Consider the following 23,683-nt stretch of genomic DNA (forward strand, 5'->3'; position numbering starts at 1 on the left):
CAGATTAATTAAATGAAGTGTGTGAAGAAGCGTGGGCTTTCCCTGATAAAAAATTGGTAATTCCTAAGAAGGTACTAATGGCGTTACTTTTCCCGCCAGAGGATAGGTCACGTTGGGAAACAACCCCTAGAGTGGATAAAGCGCTCACACGTTTGTCTAAAAAGGTGGCACTACCGTCTCCGGATACGGCCGCCCTCAAGGAACCTGCTGATAGAAAGCAGGAGGCGATCCTGAAGTCTGTATACACACACACAGGCATTATACTTAGGCCAGCTATTGCGTCAGCTTGGATGTGCAGTGCTGCCGCTGCGTGGTCAGATAAACTGTCAGAAAATATTGACACATTAGACAGAGACACGATCCTGTTAACCATAGACCATATAAAAGACTCAGTCTTATATATGAGAGATGCACAAAGGGAAATCTGCCGATTGGCATCTAAAGTAAGTGCATTGTCCATTTCTGCTAGGAGAGGCTTATGGACTCGCCAGTGGACAGGAGATGCAGATTCAAAAAAGCACATGGAAGTGTTACCATATAAGAGTGAGGAATTATTTGGGTATGGTCTCTCGGACCTAGTTTCCACAGCAACGTCTGGGAAGTCAGCATTTTTGCCCCATGTCCCCTCACAGCCTAAGAAGGCGCCGTTTTATCAGGTTCAGTCCTTTCGGACCCAGAAAAACAGACGTGGAAAAGGCGGGTCTTTTCTGTCCAGAGGCAGAGGTAGGGGAAAAAGACTGCAACAAACAGCAGGTTCCCAGGAGCAAAAGTCCTCCCCCGCTTCTTCCAAGTCCGCCGCATGATGGTGGGGCTCCACAGGCGGAGCCAGGTACGGTGGGGGGCCGCCTCAAAAATTTCAGCGATCAGTGGGCTCGCTCACAGGTGGATCCCTGGATCCTTCAAATAGTATCTCAGGGGTACAAACTGGAATTCGAGGCGTCTCCACCCCACCGGTTCCTAAAATCTGCCTTGCCGATTGCTCCCTCAGACAGGGAGGCGGTGCTAGCGGCAATTCACAAGCTGTATTCCCAGCAGGTGATCAAGGTACCCCTACTTCAACAAGGCCGGGGTTACTATTCCACACTATTTGTGGTACCGAAACCGGACGGTTCGGTGAGACCCATTTTAAATTTGAAATCCTTGAACACATACATAAAAAAATTCAAGTTCAAGATGGAATCGCTCAGGGCGGTTATTGCGAGCCTGGACGAGGGGGATTACATGGTATCCCTGGACATCAAGGATGCTTTCTTGCATGTCCCCATTTACCATCCTCACCAGGAGTACCTCAGATTTGTGGTACAGGATTGCCATTACCAATTACAGACTCTGCCGTTTGGACTGTCCACGGCACCGAGGGTATTTACCAAGGTTATGGCGGAAATGATGATACTCCTTCGAAAAAAGGGAGTTTTAATTATCCCGTACTTGGACGATCTCCTAATAAAAGCGAGGTCCAAGGAACAGTTGTTGGTGGGAGTAGCACTATCTCAGGAGGTGCTGCACCAGCACGGCTGGATTCTGAATATCCCAAAGTCACAGCTGGTTCCGACGACACGGCTACTGTTCCTGGGTATGATTCTGGATACAGTCCAGAAGAAAGTTTCTCCCGGAGGAGAAAGCCAGGGAGTTGTCATCTCTAGTCAGAGACCTCCTGAAACCAAAACAGGTATCAGTGCATCATTGCACGCGGGTCCTGGGAAAGATGGTGGCTTCTTACGAAGCAATTCCCTTCGGCAGGTTCCATGCCAGAATCTTTCAGTGGGACCTGTTGGACCAGTGGTCCGGATCGCATCTTCAGATGCATCGCTTGATAACCCTGTCTCCAAGAACCAGGGTGTCGCTACTGTGGTGGCTGCAGAGTGCCCATCTTCTAGAGGGCTGCAGGTTCGGCATACAGGACTGGGTCCTGGTGACCACGGATGCCAGCCTTCGAGGCTGGGGGGCAGTCGCACAGGGAAGAAACTTCCAAGGACTATGGTCGAGTCAGGAGACTTCCCTTCACATAAATATTCTGGAACTAAGGGCCATATACAATGCCCTAAGTCGAGCAAAATCCCTGCTCCTACACCAGCCGGTGCTGATCCAGTCAGACAACATCACGGCAGTCGCCCATGTAAATCGACAGGGTGGCACAAGAAGCAGGATGGCGATGGCGGAAGCCACAAGAATTCTCCGATGGGCGGAGAATCCTGTACTAGCACTGTCAGCAGTGTTCATTCCGGGAGTGGACAACTGGGAAGCAGACTTCCTCAGCAGACACGACCTCCACCCGGGAGAGTGGGGACTTCATCCAGAAGTCTTCCAGATGCTGGTAAACCGTTGGGAAAAACCACAGGTGGACATGATGGCGTCCCGCCTCAACAAAGTTAAAAAGATATTGCGCCAGGTCAAGGGACCCTCAGGCGATAGCTGTGGACGCTCTAGTGACACCGTGGGTGTACCAGTCGGTTTATGTGTTCCCTCCTCTGCCTCTCATACCAAAGGTATTGAGAATAATAAGAAAGCGAGGAGTAAACACCATTCTCGTGGTTCCGGATTGGCCAAGACGAGCGTGGTACCCGGAACTTCAAGAGATGCTCTCAGAGGACCCGTGGCCTCTACCGCTCAGACAGGACCTGCTACAACAGGGGCCCTGTCTGTTCCAAGACTTACCACGGCTGCGTTTGACGGCATGGCGGTTGAACACCGGATCCTAAAGGAAAAGGGTATTCCGGAAGAAGTCATTCCTACGCTTATTAAGGCCAGGAAAGATGTTACGGCAAAGCATTATCACCGCATATGGCGGAAATATGTTGCATGGTGCGAGGCCAAAAAGGCCCCAACAGAGGAATTTCAACTAGGTCGATTTCTGCATTTCCTGCAAGCAGGAGTGAATATGGGCCTAAAACTAGGCTCCATTAAAGTACAGATCTCAGCTCTGTCGATTTTCTTTCAAAAAGAACTAGCTTCAGTACCTGAAGTTCAGACATTTGTGAAAGGAGTGCTGCATATTCAGCCCCCATTTGTGCCTCCCGTGGCACCTTGGGATCTCAACGTGGTGTTGAGTTTCTTAAAATCACATTGGTTTGAGCCACTAAACTGTGGATCTGAAATATCTCATGTGGAAAGTGGTCATGTTATTGGCCTTGGCTTCAGCCAGGCGAGTGTCAGAATTGGCGGCTTTATCATGTAAAAGCCCTTATCTGATTTTCCATATGGATAGGGCAGAATTGAGGACTCGTCCCCAGTTTCTCCCTAAGGTGGTGTCGGCGTTTCACCTGAACCAGCCTATTGTGGTGCCTGCGGCTACTAAGGATTTGGAGGACTCCAAGTTGCTAGACGTTGTCAGGGCCCTGAAAATATGTTTCCAGGACGGCTGGAGTCAGAAAATCTGACTCGCTGTTTATCCTGTATGCACCCAACAAGCTGGGTGCTCCTGCTTCTAAGCAGTCTATTGCTCGCTGGATTTGTAGTACAATTCAGCTTGCACATTCTGTGGCAGGCATGCCACAGCCAAAATCTGTAAATGCCCATTCCACAAGGAAGGTGGGCTCATCTTGGGCGGCTGCCCGAGGCGTCTCGGCTTTACAACTTTGCCGAGCAGCTACTTGGTCAGGGGCAAACACGTTTGCAAAATTCTACAAATTTGATACCCTGGCGGAGGAGGACCTGGAGTTCTCTCATTCGGTGCTACAGTCATCCGCACTCTCCCGCCCGTTTGGGAGCTTTGGTATAATCCCCATGGTCCTTACGGAGTTCCCAGCATCCACTAGGACGTCAGAGAAAATAAGAATTTACTCACCGGTAATTCTATTTCTCGTAGTCCGTAGTGGATGCTGGGCGCCCATCCCAAGTGCGGATTGTCTGCAATACTTGTAAATAGTTATTGTTAACTAAAGGGTTATTGTTGAGCCATCTGAGAGGCTCAGTAGTTTTCATACTGTCAAACTGGATATAGTATCACGAGTTGTACGGTGTGGCTGGTAAGTCTTACCCAGGATTCTAAATCCTTCCTTATTATGTCTGCTCATCCGGGCACGGTGTCCTAACTGAGGCTTGGAGGAGGGTCATAGTGGGAGGAGCCAGTGCACACCAGGTAGTCCTAAATCTTTCTAGAGTGCCCAGCCTCCTTCAGAGCCCGCTATTCCCCATGGTCCTTACGGAGTTCCCAGCATCCACTACGGACTACGAGAACTAGAATTACCGGTGAGTAAATTCTTATTTTCTCAATCCCAGGTATCGATTGAAAAAAAGGTTAATCCTGGGATTGGTTTGAAGACCTACCCAGCCTACACAAATACTCACCATTGTGGGTGGGAGCTGGGCTTGTGGACGGCTGGCATCAGACTCTCCATGGGTTGGAGATTTTGCTTGTGGTGAGGTGTTGTCTGGGCGGCTGGTGTCACACTGCATGCATGGCAGGGGGAGGAGGGAGCCAGGTAGAGTCTGAACCTCCTGAGGACACTCAATGCTGCCTGGCATTAATGAAAAAATCATGGGGCAGGTAAATCCCACAGTCCCTGGGATGGGAGTTTCTAATCCTGGGATTCAAACCTGGCTGTTTGGCCTGAATCCCAGGATTAGACTCCCTAGCTGTGATCATACACTAGAATTAGTAGTGCAGCATACAGGCCACAAGTTGTGGGTGCAGTAGCCTTTTTGGCCTAATAGAGGTTTCTCTGACGTCCTAGTGGATGCTGGGAACTCCGTAAGGACCATGGGGAATAGCGGCTCCGCAGGAGACTGGGCACAAAGAAAGCTTTAGGACTACCTGGTGTGCACTGGCTCCTCTCCCCATGACCCTCCTCCAAGCCTCAGTTAGATTTTTTGTGCCCGACCGAGCAGGGTGCAATCTAGGGGGCTCTCCTGAGCTTCTTAGATAAAAGTAAGTTTTAGGTTTTTTATTTTCAGTGAGACCTGCTGGCAACAGGCTCACTGCATCGAGGGACTAAGGGGAGAAGAAGCGAACCTGCCTGCTTGCAGCCAGCTTGGGCTTCTTAGGCTACTGGACACCATTAGCTCCAGAGGGATCGAACACAGGCCCAGCCTTGGAGTCCGGTCCCAGAGCCGCGCCGCCGGCCCCCTTACAGAGCCAGAAGCAAGAAGAGGTCTGGAAAATCGGCGGCAGAAGACATCAGTCTTCATCAAGGTAGCGCACAGCACTGCAGCTGTGCGCCATCGCTCCTCATGCACACCTCACACTGCGGTCACTGATGGGTGCAGGGCGCTGGGGGGGGGGGGCGCCCTGAGCAGCAATATTAACACCTTGGCTGGCAAAAATACATCACATATAACCCCCAGGGCCCCTGCCAGAATCCATAAAAATGCGGGAGAAAAGTCTGCAAAAAAGGGGCGGAGCTATCTCCTTCAGCACACTGGCTCCATTTTCCCTTACAGCTCCGTTGGAGGGAAGCTCCCTGGCTCTCCCCTGCAGTTAATACACTACAGAAAGGGTTAAAAAGGGGGGGGGGGGCACAATTTAGGCGCAGTATACAGCTATAAGGGAAAACACTTTTTATAGGTGCTATCCCTGTGATATATAGCGCCCTGGTGTGTGCTGGCATACTCTCCCTCTGTCTCCCCAAAGGGCTTTGTGGGGTCCTGTCCTCTATCAGAGCATTCCCTGTGTGTGCTGTGTGTCGACAGGTATGTGGAGGATAATGAGGTGGAGGCGGAGCGAATGCCTGTAAATATGTTGTCACCCCCTGCGGGGTCGACACCGGTGTGGTTGAACTTATGGAAAGATTACATGAAAGTGTCAACTCCTTACATAAAAGGTCGACTACAGAACAGCTGGCTATTCAGCTTGTGCCTGTTCCAGCGTCTCAAATGTCATGGGGGGCTCTAAAATCGCCCGCTACCTCAGATAACAGACACAGATGTCGACACGGATACTGACTCCAGTGTCGACGTCGATGAGACTGGTGTACCCTCCAAATAGGTCCACCCGTTACAGGATTGAGGCAATGAAAAATGTATTACACATTTATGATTATACCCCAGGTACCACATAAAAGGGTATTGTGTTTGGTGAGAGAAAACTATTAGTAGTTTTTCCTGCATCTGAGAAATTAAATGAGGTGTGTGAGGAAGAGTGGTCTTCCCCCGGTAAGAAATTGATCATTTCTAAAACGGTTATTGGCAGCGTACCCTTTCCCGCCAGAGGATAGGTCACGCGGGGAAACACCCCATAGGGTAGATACAGCGCTTACACGCTTATCAGAAAAGGTGGCACTACCGTCTCCGGATACGGCCGCCCTGAAGGGACCTGCTGATAGAAAGCAGGAGGTTACCCTATAAGATATAGTCACACACTAGGGCATTATATTGCGACCAGCCGTTGCTTCGGCATGGATGTGCAGTGCTCCCGCTGCGTGGTCAGATTCCCTGTCGGAAAATAACTATGGATAGGGACAATATTTTGCTGAAAATAGAGCATATAAAAGACGTGGTCTTATACATACGTGATGCACAGAGGGATATTTGCCGGCTGGCATCAAAAATAAGCGCTAGGTCCATTGCCGCCAGACGGGGGTTATGGACTCGGCAATGGTCAGGCGATGCCGACTCGAATCGGCACATGGAAGTTGCCCTATAAGGGGGTAAAACTGTTTGGGGATGGTTTTTCAGACCTCGTTTCCACAGCTACTGTTGGGAAATCTATATTTTTGCCACAGGCTACCCCACAACAAAAGAGAGCACCGTATAAAGTACAGTCCTTTCGGCCCCAGAAAAGCAAGAGGGCTAGAGGCTCATCCTTTCTGCCGAGAGGCAAAGGTAGAGGAAAAAGCTGCAACACACAGCTAGTTCCCAAGAGCAGAAATCCTCCCTGCGTCCGATAGGTCCACAGCATGGTGCGGGGGCTGCTCAGGTGGACCTGGGTACGGTGGGGGCCCGTCTCAGAAATTTCAGCGGACAGTGGGCTCTCACATGGATCCCTGGGTCCTTCAAGTAGTATCTCAGGGGTACAGGCTGGAGTTCGAGACGTTCTTCCCCGCCGTTTCCTAAAATCTGCCTTACCGGCAACTCCCTCTGCCAGGGAGACGGTGTTGGTGGATATTCAACACTATAATCACAACAAGTGATTGTCAAGGTGCCCCTCCTTCAGCAAGGAAGGGGTTACTATTCCACAGTGGTTGTGGTACCGAAACGTTTCGGTGAGACCCATCTTGAAATTAAAATACTTGAACTTTTATATCAGAAGATTCAAGTTCAAGATGGAATCGCTCAGGGCGGATATTACGAGCCTGGACGAGGGGGATTACAGGGTCTCCCTGGACATCAAGGATGCGTACCTGCATGTCCCCATTTACCCTCCTCACCAGGAGTACCTCAGATATGTGGTACAGGACTGTCACTATCAGTTCCAGACGCGGCCGGTGGAGTTGTCCACGGCACCGAAGGTCTTTACCTAGGTAATGGCAGAAGTGATGATACTCCTTCGCAAGAAGGAAGTTTTTATTATCCCGTACTTGGATCTCCTGATAAAGGCGAGGTCAAAAGAACAGTTGGTAGTGGGGGTAGCACTCTCTCGGGAAGTGCTACAACAGCATGACTGGATACTCAATATTCCAAAGTCACAGCTGGTCCCGACGACACGTCTTCTGTTCCTGGGAAAGTTTCTGAACGCAGACCAGAAAAGAGTTTTTCTTCCAGTGGAAAAAGCCGAGGAGTTGTCATCTCTTGTCAGAGACATCCTAAAACCAGGACAGGTGTCTGTACATCAATGCACACGAGTCCTGGGAAAAATGGTAGCTTCGTACGAAGCATAATTCCATTCGGAAGACTCCACGCAAGGACGTTCCAGTGGGACCAATGGTCCGGGTCCCATCTACAGATACAACAGCGGATAACCCTGTCAGCAAGAAACAGGGTGTCGCTGCTGTGGTGGCTGCAGAGGGCTCATCTACTAGAGGGCCGCAGATTCGGAATACAGGACTGGGTCCTGGTGACCACGGATGCCAGCCTTCGGGGCTGGGGTGCAGTCACACAGGGAAGAAATTTCCAAGGAGATTTCGCTTCACATAAATATTCTGCAGCGAAGGGCCATTTACAATGCCCTAAGCCAAGCAAGGCCCCTGCTTCAGAACCAGCCGGTACTGATCCAATCAGACGACATCACGGCAGTCGCCCATGTAAACAGACAGGGTGGCACAAGAAGCAGGATGGCGATGGCAGAAGCCACAAGGATTCTCCAATGGGCGACCTACACCCAGGAGAATGGGGACTTCATTCAGAAGTTTTCCAAATGCGGGTTAACCGTTGGGAATGACCACGGGTGGACATGATGGCGTCCCGCCTCAACAAGAAGTTGAAAAGATATTGCGCCAGGTCAAGGGACCCTCAGGCGATCGCTCTAGTGACACTGTGGGTGTACCAGTAGGTTTGTGTCCTCCTCTACCTCTCATACCAAAGGTACTGAGAATAATAAGAAGGCGAGGAGTGAAAACCATACTCGGGGTTCCGGATTGGCTATGAAGAGCTTGGTACCCAGAACTTCAAGAGATGCTGGCAGAGGACCCTTGGCCTCTGCCGCTTAGACAAGACCTGCTGCAGCAGGGACCCTGTCTGTTCCAAGACTTACCGCGGCTGCGTTTGACGGCATGGCGGTAGAACACCAGATCCTAAAGGGTATTCCGAAGGAAGTCATCCCTACCCTGATCATAGCCAGGAAGGATGTCACCGCAAGACATTATCGCCACGTTTGGCGAAAATTTATTGCTTGGTGGGAGGCCACGAAGGCCCCGACGGAGGAATTTCAACTGTCGATTCCTGCACTTCCTGCAAGCAGGGGTGACGTTTGGGCCTCAAATTGGGGTCCATCAAGGTCCAGATTTCGGCTCTGTCGATTTTCTTCCAGAAAGAACTGGCTTCACTGCCTGAAGTTCAGACTTTTGTGCCTCCTGTGGCACTTTTTGGATCTCAACGTGGTGTTGGATTTCCTAAAGTCGCATTGGTTGAGCCACTTAAAACCATGGAGCTAAAGTATCTTGCGTGGAAAGTGGTCATGCTGTTGGCCTTGGCCAGGCGTGTGTCAGAATTGGCGGCTTTGTCATGTAAAAGCCCTTATCTGATTTTCTATATGGATAGGGCAGAGTTGAGGACTCGTCCTCAGTTTCTCCCAAAGGTGGTCTCAGGTTTTCACTTGAACCAACCTATTGTGGTGCCTGCGGCTACTAGGGACTTGGAGGATTCCAAGTTGCTGGACGTAGTCAGGGCCCTGAATTTTATTTTTCCAGGACGGCTGGAGTCGGGAAAACTGACTCGCTGTTTATCCTGATGGCACCCAACAAGCTGGGTGCTCCTGCTTCTAAGCAGTCTATTGCGTGCTGGATTTGTAGCACTATTCAGCTGGCGCATTCTGCGGTAGGATGACCGCAGCCTAAATCAATAAGCCCATTCCACAAGGAAGGTGGGCTCATCTTGGGCGGCTGCCCGAGGGGTATCGGCTTTACAACTTTGCCGAGCAGCTACTTGGTCAGGGGCAAACACGTTTGCAAAATTCTATGAATTTGATACCCTGGCTGAGGAGGACCTGGAGTTCTCTCATTCGGTGCTGCAGAGTCATCCGCACTCTCCCGCCCGTTTGGGAGCTTTGGTATAATCCCCATGGTCCTTACGGAGTTCCCAGCATCCACTAGGACGTCAGAGAAAATAAGAATTTACTTACCGATAATTCTATTTCTCATAGTCCGTAGTGGATGCTGGGCGCCCATCCCAAGTGCGGATTGTCTGCAATACTTGTACATAGTTATTGTTAACAAATCGGGTTATTATTGTTGTGAGCCATCTTTTCAGAGGCTCCTGTTATCATGCTGTTAACTGGGTTTCATATCACAAGTTGTACGGTGTGATTGGTGTGGCTGGTATGAGTCTTACCCGGGATTCAAAATCCTTCCTTATTGTGTACGCTCGTCCGGGCACAGTATCCTAACTGAGGCTTGGAGGAGGGTCATGGGGGGAGGAGCCAGTGCACACCAGGTAGTCCTAAAGCTTTCTTTATGTGCCCAGTCTCCTGCGGAGCCGCTATTCCCCATGGTCCTTACGGTGTTCCCAGCATCCACTACGGACTACGAGAAATAGAATTATCGGTAAGTAAATTTTTATTTTTTCCTTTATTCCTCCAGAAATGTATTTAAAAAAAAAAAAAAAAAAATATATATATATATATATATATATATATATATATATATATATATATATATATATATATATATATTTTATTTCTCCTACTTATTAATCTTGACTAAGGATGGCCATCCAATAGTGAAGGAGTTGCTATCATTGCAAGGTGACCAATGGTTGTCATCTGCGGTCAATGATAGAAATACCGATTCTGGTTTGGGGGGTTTGCAGCTGAAATGAAGGGATGTGATGGTCTGCAAGTATCGCAGTGCCTGCATCTAATGGGGTGGGGGAGATGCACTTCTGTTGAGCTGGGATCATTGGTTGCTAACATTTTCTGATGGTTATCCCTAGACTTGGCACATCAGGCACTCTTCCAGATGTTTTAGTTGGAGCAGCCCCCAAAACCTGCTCTTATGGATATATGGTAGCCATATTGGGGTGGCACAATATCTATATAGATCTGCCTCTAAATGAGGGGGTAAACTAGACTGACCTGTGTTTAGGCACAGATGTCAATTCTGCATGATGGCCAGTATCGTCCCTTTTCCTCATGCACTATAGTGGTTCACATGAAAATCACTAATGAATAATGTGCACAGCTTGAACTCACAGCCCCTAATGTCACGTCACGAGTTGCCCTTCTAGAGCACTGGGCATAATACAATAACAATTGATTTTATTTTCAGGTGACTTTGGGCTAGCGACCAAAGTGGAATTTGATGGGGAGCGGAAGAAAACCCTCTGTGGGACACCAAACTACATTGCACCTGAGGTTTTGGGCAAGAAAGGACACAGTTTTGAAGTAGACATCTGGTCTTTAGGATGCATCATGTGAGTATCTATTGCAGCATGGAAGAGGGGACTGTTGCTAAGTAACAGTAATCAGTGGACGAGAGACCCAGAGGCTGGATGTAGTACATCTGGAAAGCTAGAGATAATGGTATGGTCTCTTCTCTGTAGGTACACACTACTGGTTGGTAAGCCTCCCTTTGAAACATCATGTCTAAAGGAAACCTACATAAGGATTAAGAAAAATGAATATGCAATTCCTAAGGTAAGCTGTAGCAACTGGTTGGTATACTGGTATTGTAGTATGACTTTGTAGCAGCTGACTGGTTGCCATGGGCAACTTCTCCCCTGGCACTTCTCCACTCTTTTCACTGCTTCATACATCTACCCCTGTGTGGTAGCTGGTGTGTATGTGGTGTACAGCTGTTATCCATCACACAAACTTGCCTGGTGACCTACATTTTCTCTGGGTCCAATTGTAGTCTTGACAAATGTTGTATTTTGTCTTGCAGCACATCAACCCTGTAGCAGCAGCCCTGATCCAGAAAATGCTCCGCTCTGACCCTACCACTAGGCCCACTATAGATGAGCTCCTCAATGATGACTTCTTCACCAATGGTTACATTCCCTCCCGACTCCCCACTACCTGCCTGACTGTGCCCCCTCGGTTCTCCATTGCACCCAGCAGTGTTGAGCAGAGTTTCCGGAAACCACTTGCTGCTATAAACAAAGGTAAGTCCTCGTTTGCATCAATTCTTATGAAGGCTTCTAAATGTATTGTGCCTTCACTCCTTCATGCTATGTCTTGTTACAGACCAGGATTCTCCACAAGTAGAGAAACAAGTGGCACCTTGTAAGGATGAAGAGATGATACCGCCAGAGAATGCAGAACCTGCAGACTGTTACCTGTCTGAAATGATGGAACATCTCACCAGTGTCAATGCTGCTAAGCCATCAGAGAAAGCTGTGATCAATCAAGGTCAGTCTGCAGACTAGGTTACATGTAGAGATGGCTTATTTAGGTGGCTGTCTGATATATGAATGGGCACAAGTGAGATGCCACTAGATTCTATTCAACATGAGGGGTCTTACACTCTTGCCTGCCAGCATTCTGGCCTGTTATGTCTGTAGTGGACTTCTTGCAACCTGTGGAGGGCTAATCAGAAATAGACTATAATTGCCCTCATGCTCATGGTGGCTTTTTCCGTGTAATTGGTTTCATACAATAGCACCATCTATCGGGATAGGTTCAAAGTGACCTCATAAGTCTACTTATTGTACAGATGCCACTTCCTGCACAGGCTGGCTACTCTAAAGTAACAGGTTCACAAATGGAGTCTCCTTTCAAAGGACCACACGATGCAGCTAGGCCACACTTGCAGTACCTCCTGGCTGCATAAAAAAAATCCTTATGTCTGGGGTAGGGGCTTTACGGGTGTTGGGGGCAGAGCAATGCTTCGAGTCCCAGTACCTTGGATGGGGAGAGGGGGGTGTAATAAAAAAATTCATTTATGCTCTGCTATCTGGAGGGAAACCATCTGGTTCTCTCCCATTGATGGCAAAAGCATTCCACATCGGCCATAAACATTGATTAGGAATCGATGGTTGCCATCCGTAGTCTGAGGTGAATATCTGTTGCTGAGATTTGTATGATCCAAATAGCCTGACCAACACCCCCCACCCCCCCCCCACCCTCACCCTCTCAAATATCAGTATGAAGTGATTTGTCTGTGTACAAGTTTGCTGCAGTTGTACCAATCAGCCCCTCTTAGCACACCGGTTTGTGAATCTTCTAGGTTTTTTGTGGATTTTCTGTCTGAAAATGTCTTGGTTGCATGGTGACAGATTAATTTGACACCTGTATATCTGTGCAATTGAGTCTCTGAATCTATACGCAAAGCAGTACAATGCTGCAGCTTTCTTCAATAAAAGTTCTGTTCAGGATACACCACTGCCTTCAGATGTCCAGGTTTTTGCACATGAACATGCATCAACTTGGGTTTTTGCTCAGTGGAAAAGGGTCCCAAAAAACCAGGTTCAATGACCTGGTAATACAACCCAGGTAGCGACCAAGGTTAGACACTGGTAAGGATGCAGTGTAAATAGGGGACCGTTGTGGGAGACAAAGAATACGCTGTCTGTCCTGCTATAGACTATCAGTGGAGAAGGTGAGCGTGGTGCCCTTCAGTGCCGAGGATGCTGGGGCAGCCCAGCAGCTGCCAGTGCACAGCTTGTTCCAGCGTGACATGGAGTTGCTTAGTGGTGTTGAGGCCACGCCTTAGGGTACCACTCAATGATAGCCAAATTTCTCTTATGTCCTAGAGGATGCTGGGGACTCCGTAAGGACCATGGGGTATAGACAGGCTCTGCAGGAGACATGGGCACTCTAAAGACTTTAGATGGGTGTGCACTGGCTCCTCCCTCTATGCCCCTCCTCCAGACCTCGGGTAGATCCTGTGCCCAGAGGAGACTGGGTGCACTGCAGGGGAGCTCTACTGAGTTTCTCTGAAAAAATACTTTTTGTTAGGTTTTTATTTTCAGGGAGCACTGCTGGCAACGAGCTCCCTGCATCGTGGGACTGAGGAGAGAAGCAGACCTACTTAAATGATAGGCCCTGCTTCTTAGGCTGCTGGACACCATTAGCTCCAGAGGGTCAGAACGCAGGTCTCACCCTCTCTGTTCGTCCCGGAGCCGCGCCGCCATCCTCACAGAGCCGGAAGATAGAAGCCGGGTGAGTATGAGAAGATCGAAGACTTCTGATCTTCTATGAGGTAACACTGCGCGCCATTGCTCCCAACACACACACACTCTCTGGCTGCACTGTATGGGTGCAGGGGGGGGGGCGTGCCCTGGGCAGCAATTATTAACCCTCTGGGGACACTGGCATAGATATATACTGTGGGGGCAGTATATTGCAAAAACCCTTGCCAGTATAAAGAGACGGATTTTATTCCGGTGGCGCTGGGTGTGTGCTGGCATACTGTCTCTCCAAAGGGCCTTATTGGGGGACTGTCTCTATATATAGATATATATTAATCTCCCTGAGTGTGTGGGGGTGTCGGTACATGTGTCGGCATGTCTGAAGCAGAAGGCTCATCTAAGGAGGTGGTGGAGCAGATTGTGGTGTCCATCGGTGATGCCGACACCTGATTGGCTGGATATGTGGAATGTTTTAAATGCAAATGTGTCTTTATTACATAAGAGAATGGACAAAGCAGAGTCCAGAGAAAAGACAGGGAGTCAATCCATGGCTTTGGCTGTATCACAGGGCCCTCCAGGGTCTCAGACGTCCCCTGTCCCAAGTAGCAGACACTGATACCGACAGATTCTGACTCCAGTGTCTACTACAATGATGCGAGGTTACACCCAAGGGTGGCCAAAAGTGTTCATTATGATTATTGCAATAAAATGTTTTGCATATCACAGATGACCCCTCGGTCCCTGACACGAGGGTATGCATGTTTAAGGAAAAGAAACCTGAGGTAACCTTTCCCCCATCTCATGAGCTGAACGCATTATTTGAAAAGGCTTGGGAAACTACAGACAAACTGCAGATTCCCAAGAGAATTCTTATGGTGTATCCTTTCCCTGCACAGGACAGGTTACGGTGGGAATCCTTGCCCAGGGTGGACAAGGCTTTAACGCGTTTGTCCAAAAAAAAAGGTGGCGGTACCATCTCCAGGCACTGCAGCCCTCAAGGATCCTGCTAATCGCAGACAGGAAACTAACTTAAAATCAATTTATGCACATACAGGTGCCTTGCTCAGACTGGCAATAGCGTCAGCTTGGGTTTGTAGCGCTGTAGCAGCTTGGGCAGATACCTTGTCATCTGACATTGATACCCTAGATAGGGATACCATTTTATTGACCTTAGGTCACATTAAAGACAGTCTTTTATATATGAGAGACGCTTTGAGAGACGTTGGGCTGTTAGGTTCGAGAGCCAATGCCATAGCGATTTCTGCTAGGCGAGCCCTGTGGACCCACCAATGGACGGTTGATGCCAAAGACGTATGGAAGTTTTTTTGCCTTTACAAGGGTGAGGTTTTATTTGGGGAAGGTCTCTGACCTGGTTTCCACAGCTACTGCGGGTAAATCGACTTTTTTACGTTGTCGCCCCCCCCCCCCAAAAGAGAACGGCACAATATCAGATGCAGTCCTTTCGGTCGCATAAGTCCAGAAGAGGTCGGGGCTCTTCCTTCCTCGTCAGACGTAAGGGTAGAAGGAAAAGAATGCCTGCTACGGCTAGTTCCCAGGAGCAGAAGTCCTCCCCGACTTCTAAATCCACTGCATGACGCTGGAGCTCCTCTGAGGGAGTCCACGCCAGTGGGGGCACGTCTTCGTCTCTTCAGCCACGTCTGGGTTCAGTCAGACGTGGATCCTTGGGCGATTTAAATTGTATCCCAAGGCTACAAGCTGGAATTCGAAGACTTGCCTCCTCGCTGATTTTTCAAATCTGCTTTACCAGCTTCTCCCCCAGAAAGGGAGAGAGTTTTAGCTGCAATTCAAAAACTGTGCCAAGTGATTGTCAAGGTTCCCCTAGTGCAACAGGGGAAGAGGTACTATTCAATCCTGTTTGGGTCTGACCAAGCCATCCGGTTTCGGGACCCCAATCTAAATCTAAAATCCCTAAACCTGTTCTTGAAAGTTCAAATTCAAGATGGAATCACTCCGGGCAGTTATCTCCAGCCTGGAAGGGGGGGATTTTATGGTGTCACTAGACATAAAGGATGCATACCTTCATGTCCCCATATATCCCCCTTCATCAGGCATACCTGAGATTTGCTGTACAGGACTGTCATTTACCAGTTTCAGACGTTGCCGTTTGGGCTTTCCACAGCCCCGAGGATTTTCACCAAGGTAATGGTGGAAATGATGGTGCTCCTGCGCAGGCAGGGAGTCACAATTATCCCGTACTTGGACGATCTCCTGATAAAAGTGAGATCGAGAGATCAATTGCAGAAGTGTCAATCTCCCTGAGTGCTGCAGCAGCATGGCTGGATTCTAAATCTACCAAAGTCACAGTTGATTCCAACGACTCGGCTATCTTTCTTAGGCATGATGCTGGACACGGAACAAAGGAGGGTTTTTCTCCCAATGGAAAGCCCAGGAACTCCAGAACACGGTCAGAGACCGGTTTAAAAATTAAAGTGTCAGTCCATCAATGCACTCGAGTACTAAAAAAAATGGTGGCGACCTACGAGGCCATCCCCCTTTGGCAGGTTCCATGTGAGGACGTTTCAGTGGGACCTTCTGTACAAGTGGCCGGGGTCCCATCTACAAATACATCAGAAAATAAGCCTGTCCCCCCAGGGCCAGGGTCTCTCCCGTGGTGGCTGCAGAGTGCTCACCTTCTTGAAGGTCGCAGGTTCGGCATTCAAGACTGGGTTCTGGTGACCACGGACGCGAGCCTCCGAGGATGGGGAGCAGTGACACGAAGAAATTTTCAGGGACTATGGTCAAGCCAGGAGGCTTGTCTACACATCAACGTACTGGAATTGAGGGCCATATACAACAGCCTACGACAAGCGGATAATCTTCGCGACCTACCGGTTCTGATTCAATCAGACAACATCACAGCTGTGGCTCATGTAAACCACCAAGGCGGGACAAGGAGCAGAGTGGCAATGGCAGAAGCCACCAGGATTCTTCGCTGGGTGGAAAATCACATAAGCGCTCTGTCAGCAGTGTTCATTCCGGGAGTGGACAACTGGGAAGCAGACTTCCTCAGCAGACACGATCTCCATCCAGGAGAGTGGGGACTTCATCAAGAAGTTTTTGCAGAGATAAGTCAGTGGGGACTTCCACAAACAGACATGATGGCGTCACACCTCAACAAGAAGCTTCGGAGGTATTGTGCCAGGTCAAGGGACCCTCAGGCAGTAGCGATGGATGCCCTGGTGACACCGTGGGTGTCTCAGTCGCTCTGTGTTTTTTTTCTCTCTCTCTCTCTGTCACACACACACACACACACACACACACACCCCCAAAAAAAAATACTGAGAATCCTAAGACGAAGAGTGCAGACAATACTCATTGTTCCGGATTGGCCTAGAAGGGCCTGGTATTCAGATCTTCAGGAAATGCTCACAGAAGATCCGTGGCCGCCGCCTCTCAGGGAAGACCTATTGCAGCAGGGGCCCTGCGTGTTCAAAGACTTACCGCGGTTATGTTTGACAGCATGGCGGTTGAACACCAAATCCTAGTGGGGAAAGGTATTCCGGAGGAAGTCATCCCTACTCTGATAAAGGCTAGGAAGGAGGTGACAGCGAAACATCACTGCATCTGGAGAAAGTATATATCTTGGTGTGACGCCAAGAATGCTCCTACTGAAGATTTCCATCTGGGCCATTTTCTCCACTTTCTATAGACAGGAGTGGATATGGGCTAAAGTTAGGGCCGAAATCTGTACCTTAATGGAGCCTATCAATTTTCTTTCAGAAGGAATTGGCTTCTCTCCCAGAAGACCAGACTTTTGTAAAGGGAGTGCTTCACATCCAGCCTCCTTTTGTGCCCCCAGTGGCACCATGGGATCTTAACGTGGTATTACAGTTCCTAAAATCTCACTGGTTTGAGCCTCTTCAAACAGTGGATTTAAAATTTCTCACTTGGAAGGTGGTCATGTTGTTGGCCTTGGCATCTGCACGGTGGGTGTCCAAATTGGCGGCTTTGTCTCACAAGAGCCCCTATCTGATTTTCCATGTGGATAGAGCAGAATTAAGGACTCCTCAATTTTTGCCTAAGGTGGTTTCATCTTTTCATATGAACCAACCTATCGTGCCTGTGGCTACGGGTGACTTGGAGAAGTCCATGGGCCTTAAATTTATGTAGCCAGGATGGCTCAGGTTGGGAAAACAGAGGCACTGTTTGTCCTGTATGCAGCCAACAAGCTTGGCGCTCCTGCTTCTAAACAGACTATTGCTCGCTGGATCTGTAACACGATTCAGTAGGCTTTCTACGGCTGGATTGCCATTACCAAATTCGGTAAAGGCCCATTCCACTAGGAAGGTGGGCTCTTCTTGGGCGGCTGCCCGAGGCGTCTCTGCATACCAGCTTTGCCGAGCGGCGACTTGGTCGGGTTCAAACACTTTTTTGCTAAATTCTACAAGTTTGATACCTTGGCTGAGGAGGACCTCATGTTTGCTCAATCGGTGCTGCAGAGTCATCCGCACTCTCCTGCCCGGTCTGGAGCTTTGGTATAATCCCCATGGTCCTTACGGAGTCCTCAGCATCCTCTAGGATGTAAGAGAAAAGATTTTAAACCTACTGGTAAATCTTTTTTTCTCCTAGTCCGTAGAGGATGCTGGGCGCCTGTCCCAGTGCAGACTAAATTCTGCAAGACTTGTATATGGTTGTTAGTTTTGATTAGTCTCAGGCTGATGCTATTTTGTTTCATACTGTTAACTGGTTCGTTTATTCCATGTTGTACGGTGTGGGCTGGTATGAATCTTGTCCTTAGATTAACAAAACCTTTCCTCGTACTGTCCGTCTTCTCTGGGCACAGTTCTAACTGAGGTCTGGAGGAGGGGCGTAGAGGGAGGAGCCAGTGCACACCCATTTAAAGTCTTTATAGTGCCCATGTCTCCTGCGGAGCCCGTCTATACCCCATGGTCCTTACGGAGTCCCCAGCATCCTCTACAGACTACGAGAAAGATTTACCGGTAGGTTTAAAATCTTCTTTTCCCACTGCTTGGAGAGGCCATCTCAAATGCTGGCAGAAAAGACTGCAGTGTGACTGGCACTAATCCAGGTCAGATCCCTGGTGGCAATGGGGTCTGAGCTGGCTTGGAGTAGTGTTGTAAATCCTGGGTCAGACCTGGGATGTTAGTGGAAAGTGTCCGGTCACACAATATACAAGTGTAATGCATCAGATTAATCCGCAGTCTCATCGTGCATCCTCGTCACATTGCAACACTCTTCTGGCAAAAAAAATCACCCCAGGCCTTGCTTGCATCAAGCAAGTTGTGGTGTATTGAGGCTGGATATATGATTCATCTGTAAGTGCTCAGTCTGTAATGGGCTGTGCTATAGAGACTGACATCAATGAATCCTGGTGGTCAGAATACCAACAGCAGCACCCTGACGCACAAGATCCTGACACCTACTGGGTAAGTAGCCTAACCCTTCCCAGCATACTTGTGTTCAGGATGCCAGTAGTTGGCATTCCAGTGTCAGTATTGTCACGATTCTGGCATCTGCATTCCAAATGCCAGTGTAGTGACCGTATCCTTATCCGACAATTAGCCATGCATGGAATGGGAATTGTGCCCTAGAACAGTCTGGCTCCTGTGCACTATGCAGACTGGGGACAACTGTTCTGCTGCACAGAACTTGCTGTAGGCCATCCCTGATCCTTCCCCCTGGCACCCATAGGATGCAGGTGCTTTCTCATTACTGAGCCACTTGGAAGCATTATTGAGGCATTGGATACTCTTACAGAATGTGCAAGGCAGGAAGTGTGTAGATCATATAAGTTATTTTCTCTAATGCACAGTTTGCACTTTGCAGATGAAGCGGAGGATCCTGCTTGCAATCCAATATTCTGGGTCAGCAAATGGGTGGATTATTCTGACAAGTATGGATTAGGTATGTAAGGCTCAGTGATAACAATGGTGGTTTATATCTGCAGTAGTATGCTAGATCATTAAGCTGAATCTCCTTCCTTATCAGGTTACCAGCTGTGTGATAACAGTGTTGGTGTACTGTTCAATGACTCAACTCGCTTGATAATGTACAATGATGGCGATAGTCTTCAGTATATAGAGAGGAATAATGCGGAGTCTTATCTCAACGTGCGCTCATACCCACCAGCTCTAACAAAGAAGGTAAATCTAAGAATGTAATTAAGCTTCAGTCATACTGCCCATACAATACGGCAGTCACTACCCATCTAATATCACCATGCGAGGACCTGCTTTCTTGTAATGATCAGACGCTGTAGTAATTCCACCAGAAGTAAATTTGTGTAATATTTCCTGTAGATCATAAGTGTGTGCATTAACATGCTTCTGCCCGTAACTCCAAGGCATATGCTGTCTTCATTTTTTTTACATTTATCTTAATAGAATAGTATTAATACAAAGCTAATCTCACCTTGTGTATAGATTGCCAAATTCCCTAAATGAGTCAATAATTTAAGCAAATTCTTCCCCTGCAGATTACACTACTGAAATACTTCAGGAACTACATGAGTGAACATCTACTGAAGGCCGGCGCCAACATCACCCCACGGGAAGGTGACGAGCTGGCCCGTCTACCCTTCCTTCGAACCTGGTTCCGGACACGGAGTGCCATTATCCTACACTTGAGTAATGGAACAGTCCAGATAAACTTCTTCCAGGTAAGGACACTGGTGACCATATCCAAATGATGCACCTGATATGCTTGTAACCTTTCTGGGTGTTTGGGCTGAACCACCATATCCTACATGGACAAATTGGCTTTGATCGTTTTAAAAATGTCCAGGCTTGCATCTGAAAGGTTCTAGTTAGATGTTTATAGTCTAAATTTCTCTAACGTCCTAGAGGATGCTGGGGACTCCGTAAGGACCATGGGGAAGAGACTGGCTCCGCAGGAGACATGGGCACCTCAAAGAATTTAGTTCCTGGTGTGCACTGGCTCCTCCCCCTCTGCCCCTCCTCCAGACCTCAGTTTGATTCTGTGCCCAGAGGAGCTGGGTGCTTTTCAGTGAGCTCTCCTGAGTTTGCTGATAGAAAGTTTTTTTTTTTTTTATTTTCAGGGAGCTCTGCTGGCAACAGACTCCCTGCATCGTGGGACTGAGGGGAGAGAAGCAGCCCTACTCTCTGAAGCTAGGTCCTGCTTCTTAGGCTACTGGACACCATTAGCTCCAGAGGGATCGGTACGCAGGATCTCAGCCGCACTGTCCGTCCCAGAGCCACGCCGCCGTCCCCCTCGCAGAGCCGGAAGACTGAAGCCGGGTGAGTATGAGAAGCAAGAAGACTTCATGATCTTCACTGGAGGTAACGCACAGCACTGCAGCTGTGTGCCATTGCACCACACACCTACACATACTCCGGTCACTGTTAGGGTGCAGGGAGGGGCGCCCTGGGCAGCATTTGGGACCTCATTCTGGCAAATGAACACATATTTACAGCTGGGCACTGTATATATGTAGGAGCCCCCGCCAAAGAAATAAAATTAAGCGGGACAGAAGCCTGCCGCCGAGGGGGCGGGGCTTCTCCCTCAGCACTCAGCGCCATTTTTTTCTCCACAGCACGCTGAGAGGAAGCTCCCCAGGCTCTCCCCTGCTGATACACGGTAGAAGAGGGTTGAAAAGAGGGGGAGCACATAATTAGGCGCAAAAAAGTATATAAATGGCAGCTACTGGGTTAACATTAAGTTACTGTGTTATTCCTGGTTTATATAGCGCTGGGGGGTGTGCTGGCATACTCTCTCCAAAGGGCGTCGTGGGGAACTGTCTTCAGAAAGGACATTCCCTGTGTGTGATGTGTCGGTACGCTTGTGTCAACATGTCTTATGTGGGAGAGCGGGAGCAAATGAATGTGGTGTCTCCGCTAACGTCGCCGACACCTGATTGGATGGATATGTGGAAGGTTTTAAATGATGTAAATTCCTTGCATAAAAGATTAGACAAGGCTGATGCATTGGGACAGGCAGGGTCTCGACCCGTGCCTGATCCTATGTCGCAGGGACCATCGGGGTCTCATAAGCGCCCACTATCCCAAATTGTTGACACAGATACCGACATGGATTCTGACTCCAGTGTCTATTACGATGATGCAAAGTTACAGCCAAAGTTGGGTAAATCCCTCCGATATGATTATAGCAGTTAAGGAGGTTTTGCACATCAGAGGAAACCCCTGTCCCTGACACAAGGGTTTATATGTATAAGGGAAAGAAACCTGAGGTGACTCTTCTCCCCCCCCCCCCCCCCCCCCCTCCCCGCTCACACGAACTGAGCGAGTTATGTGGAAAAGCTTGGGAATCTCCAGATAAAAAAAACTGCAGATTTCCAAACTGATTCTTATGGCGTATCCTTTCCTGCCAACGGACAGGTTACGATGGGAATCCTCCCCTAGGGTGGACACAGCTTTAACACGCTTGTCCAAAAAGGTAGCCCTCCGTCCCAGGATACGGCTACCCTCAAGGATGCTGCTGATCACAAACAGGAGGGTACCCTGAAGTCCATTTATACACATTCAGGTACCTTGCTCAGACCGGCAATTGCATCGGCCTGGGTGTGTAGTGCTGTAGCGGCATGGACGGATACCTTATCTGAGGAGTTTGATACCCTAGATAGGGATACGGTTTTATTGACCCTGGAGCATATTAAAGACGCTGTCCTTTATATGAGACATGCTCAGACATTAGTCTACTGGGTTCTAGAATAAACACTATGTCAATTTCTGCCAGAAGGGTCCTGTGGACTCGGCAATGGACAAGTGATGCCGACTCAAAACAACATATGGAGGTTTTACCTTACAGGGGTGAGGAATTGTTCGGTGAAGGTCTCTCGGACCTGGTCTCCTCCAGTTATGGCTGGAAAGTCGAATTTTTTGCCTTATGTTCCCTCACAGCCTAAGAGCACCGCATTATCAAATGCAGTCCTTTCGTTCACAAAGAAACAAAGTCCGAGGTGCATCCTTTCTTGCCAGAGGGAGGGGCAGAGGAAAGAAGCTGCACAATACAGCTAGTTCCCAGGAACAGAAGTCCTCCCCGGTCTCTGCAAAATCCACCGCATGACACTGGGGCTCCACTGGCGGAGTCGGTGCCAGTGGGGGCACGTCTTCGGAATTTCAGCCACATGTGGGTTCACTCCCAGGTGGATCCCTGGGCAATAGAAATTGTGTCTCAGGGTTACAAGCTGGAATTCGAAGAGGTGCCTCCTCGCCGGTATTTCAAATCTGCCCTACCGTCTCCCCCCTAGAGGGAAATAGTGTTAAATGCAATACAAAAATTGTATCTTCAGCAGGTGGTGGTCGAGGTTCCCCTCCAACAGGGAAGGGGTTATTATTCGACCATGTTTGTGGTTCCTAAACCGGATGGTTCGGTCAGACCCATATTGAATTTAAAATCTCTGAACCTATACTTGAAGAGGTTCAAGATGGAATCGCTAAGAGCGGTCATCGCCAGCCTGGAAGGGGGAATTTTATGGTGTCACTGGACATAAAGGATGCATACCTTCATGTCCCCATTTATCCACCTCATCAGGTGTACCTAAGATTTGCGGTACAGGACTGTCATTACCAATTTCAGACGTTGCCGTTTAGTCTCTCAACGGCTCCGAGGATTTTCACCAAGGTAATGGCGGAAATGATGGTGCTCCTGCGCAAGCAGGGTGTCACAATTATCCCATACTTGGACGATCTCCTCATAAAAGCGAGATCAAGAGCAGTTGCTGAACAGCGTATCTTTCACTGAAAGTGTTACAACAACACGGCTGGATTCTCAATATCCCAAAGTCGCAGTTTCCTACGACTCGTCTGCCTTTCTTGGGCATGATTCTGGACACGAACCAGAAAAGGGTTTATCTTCCGATAGAAAAAGCCCAGGAACTTATGACTCTGGTCAGGAACCTTTTAAAATCAAGACATGTGTCCGTGCATCATTGCACTCGAGTCCTGGGAAAGATGGTGGCCTCATACGAGGTCATTCCCTTTGGCAGGTTCCATGCGAGGACTTTCCAATGAGATCTGTTGGACAAGTGGTCCGGATCACATCTACAGATGCATCGGTTGATCACCCTGTCCTCCAGGGTGTCGCTCCTGTGGTGACTGCAGAGTGCTCACCTTCTCAAGGGCCG

General features: G+C 48.8%; 1 protein-coding gene across 1 annotated transcript in view; it reads left to right on the forward strand.

Moving 5' to 3' along the window:
- PLK1 (polo like kinase 1) overlaps positions 1-23,683 on the forward strand; it is a 41,592-nt gene that overhangs the window by 14,481 nt on the left and 3,428 nt on the right. The window contains exons 3-9 of the mRNA XM_063934757.1: positions 10,797-10,941; positions 11,071-11,164; positions 11,412-11,631; positions 11,714-11,878; positions 19,408-19,485; positions 19,570-19,724; positions 20,057-20,239. Of these exons, the coding sequence (XP_063790827.1) occupies positions 10,797-10,941; positions 11,071-11,164; positions 11,412-11,631; positions 11,714-11,878; positions 19,408-19,485; positions 19,570-19,724; positions 20,057-20,239 (1,040 nt within the window). The remainder of the gene's footprint in view (positions 1-10,796; positions 10,942-11,070; positions 11,165-11,411; positions 11,632-11,713; positions 11,879-19,407; positions 19,486-19,569; positions 19,725-20,056; positions 20,240-23,683) is intronic.

This window comes from Pseudophryne corroboree, chromosome 7 (assembly GCF_028390025.1).
Source record: "Pseudophryne corroboree isolate aPseCor3 chromosome 7, aPseCor3.hap2, whole genome shotgun sequence".
NCBI classification, from domain to species: Eukaryota; Metazoa; Chordata; class Amphibia; order Anura; family Myobatrachidae; genus Pseudophryne; species Pseudophryne corroboree.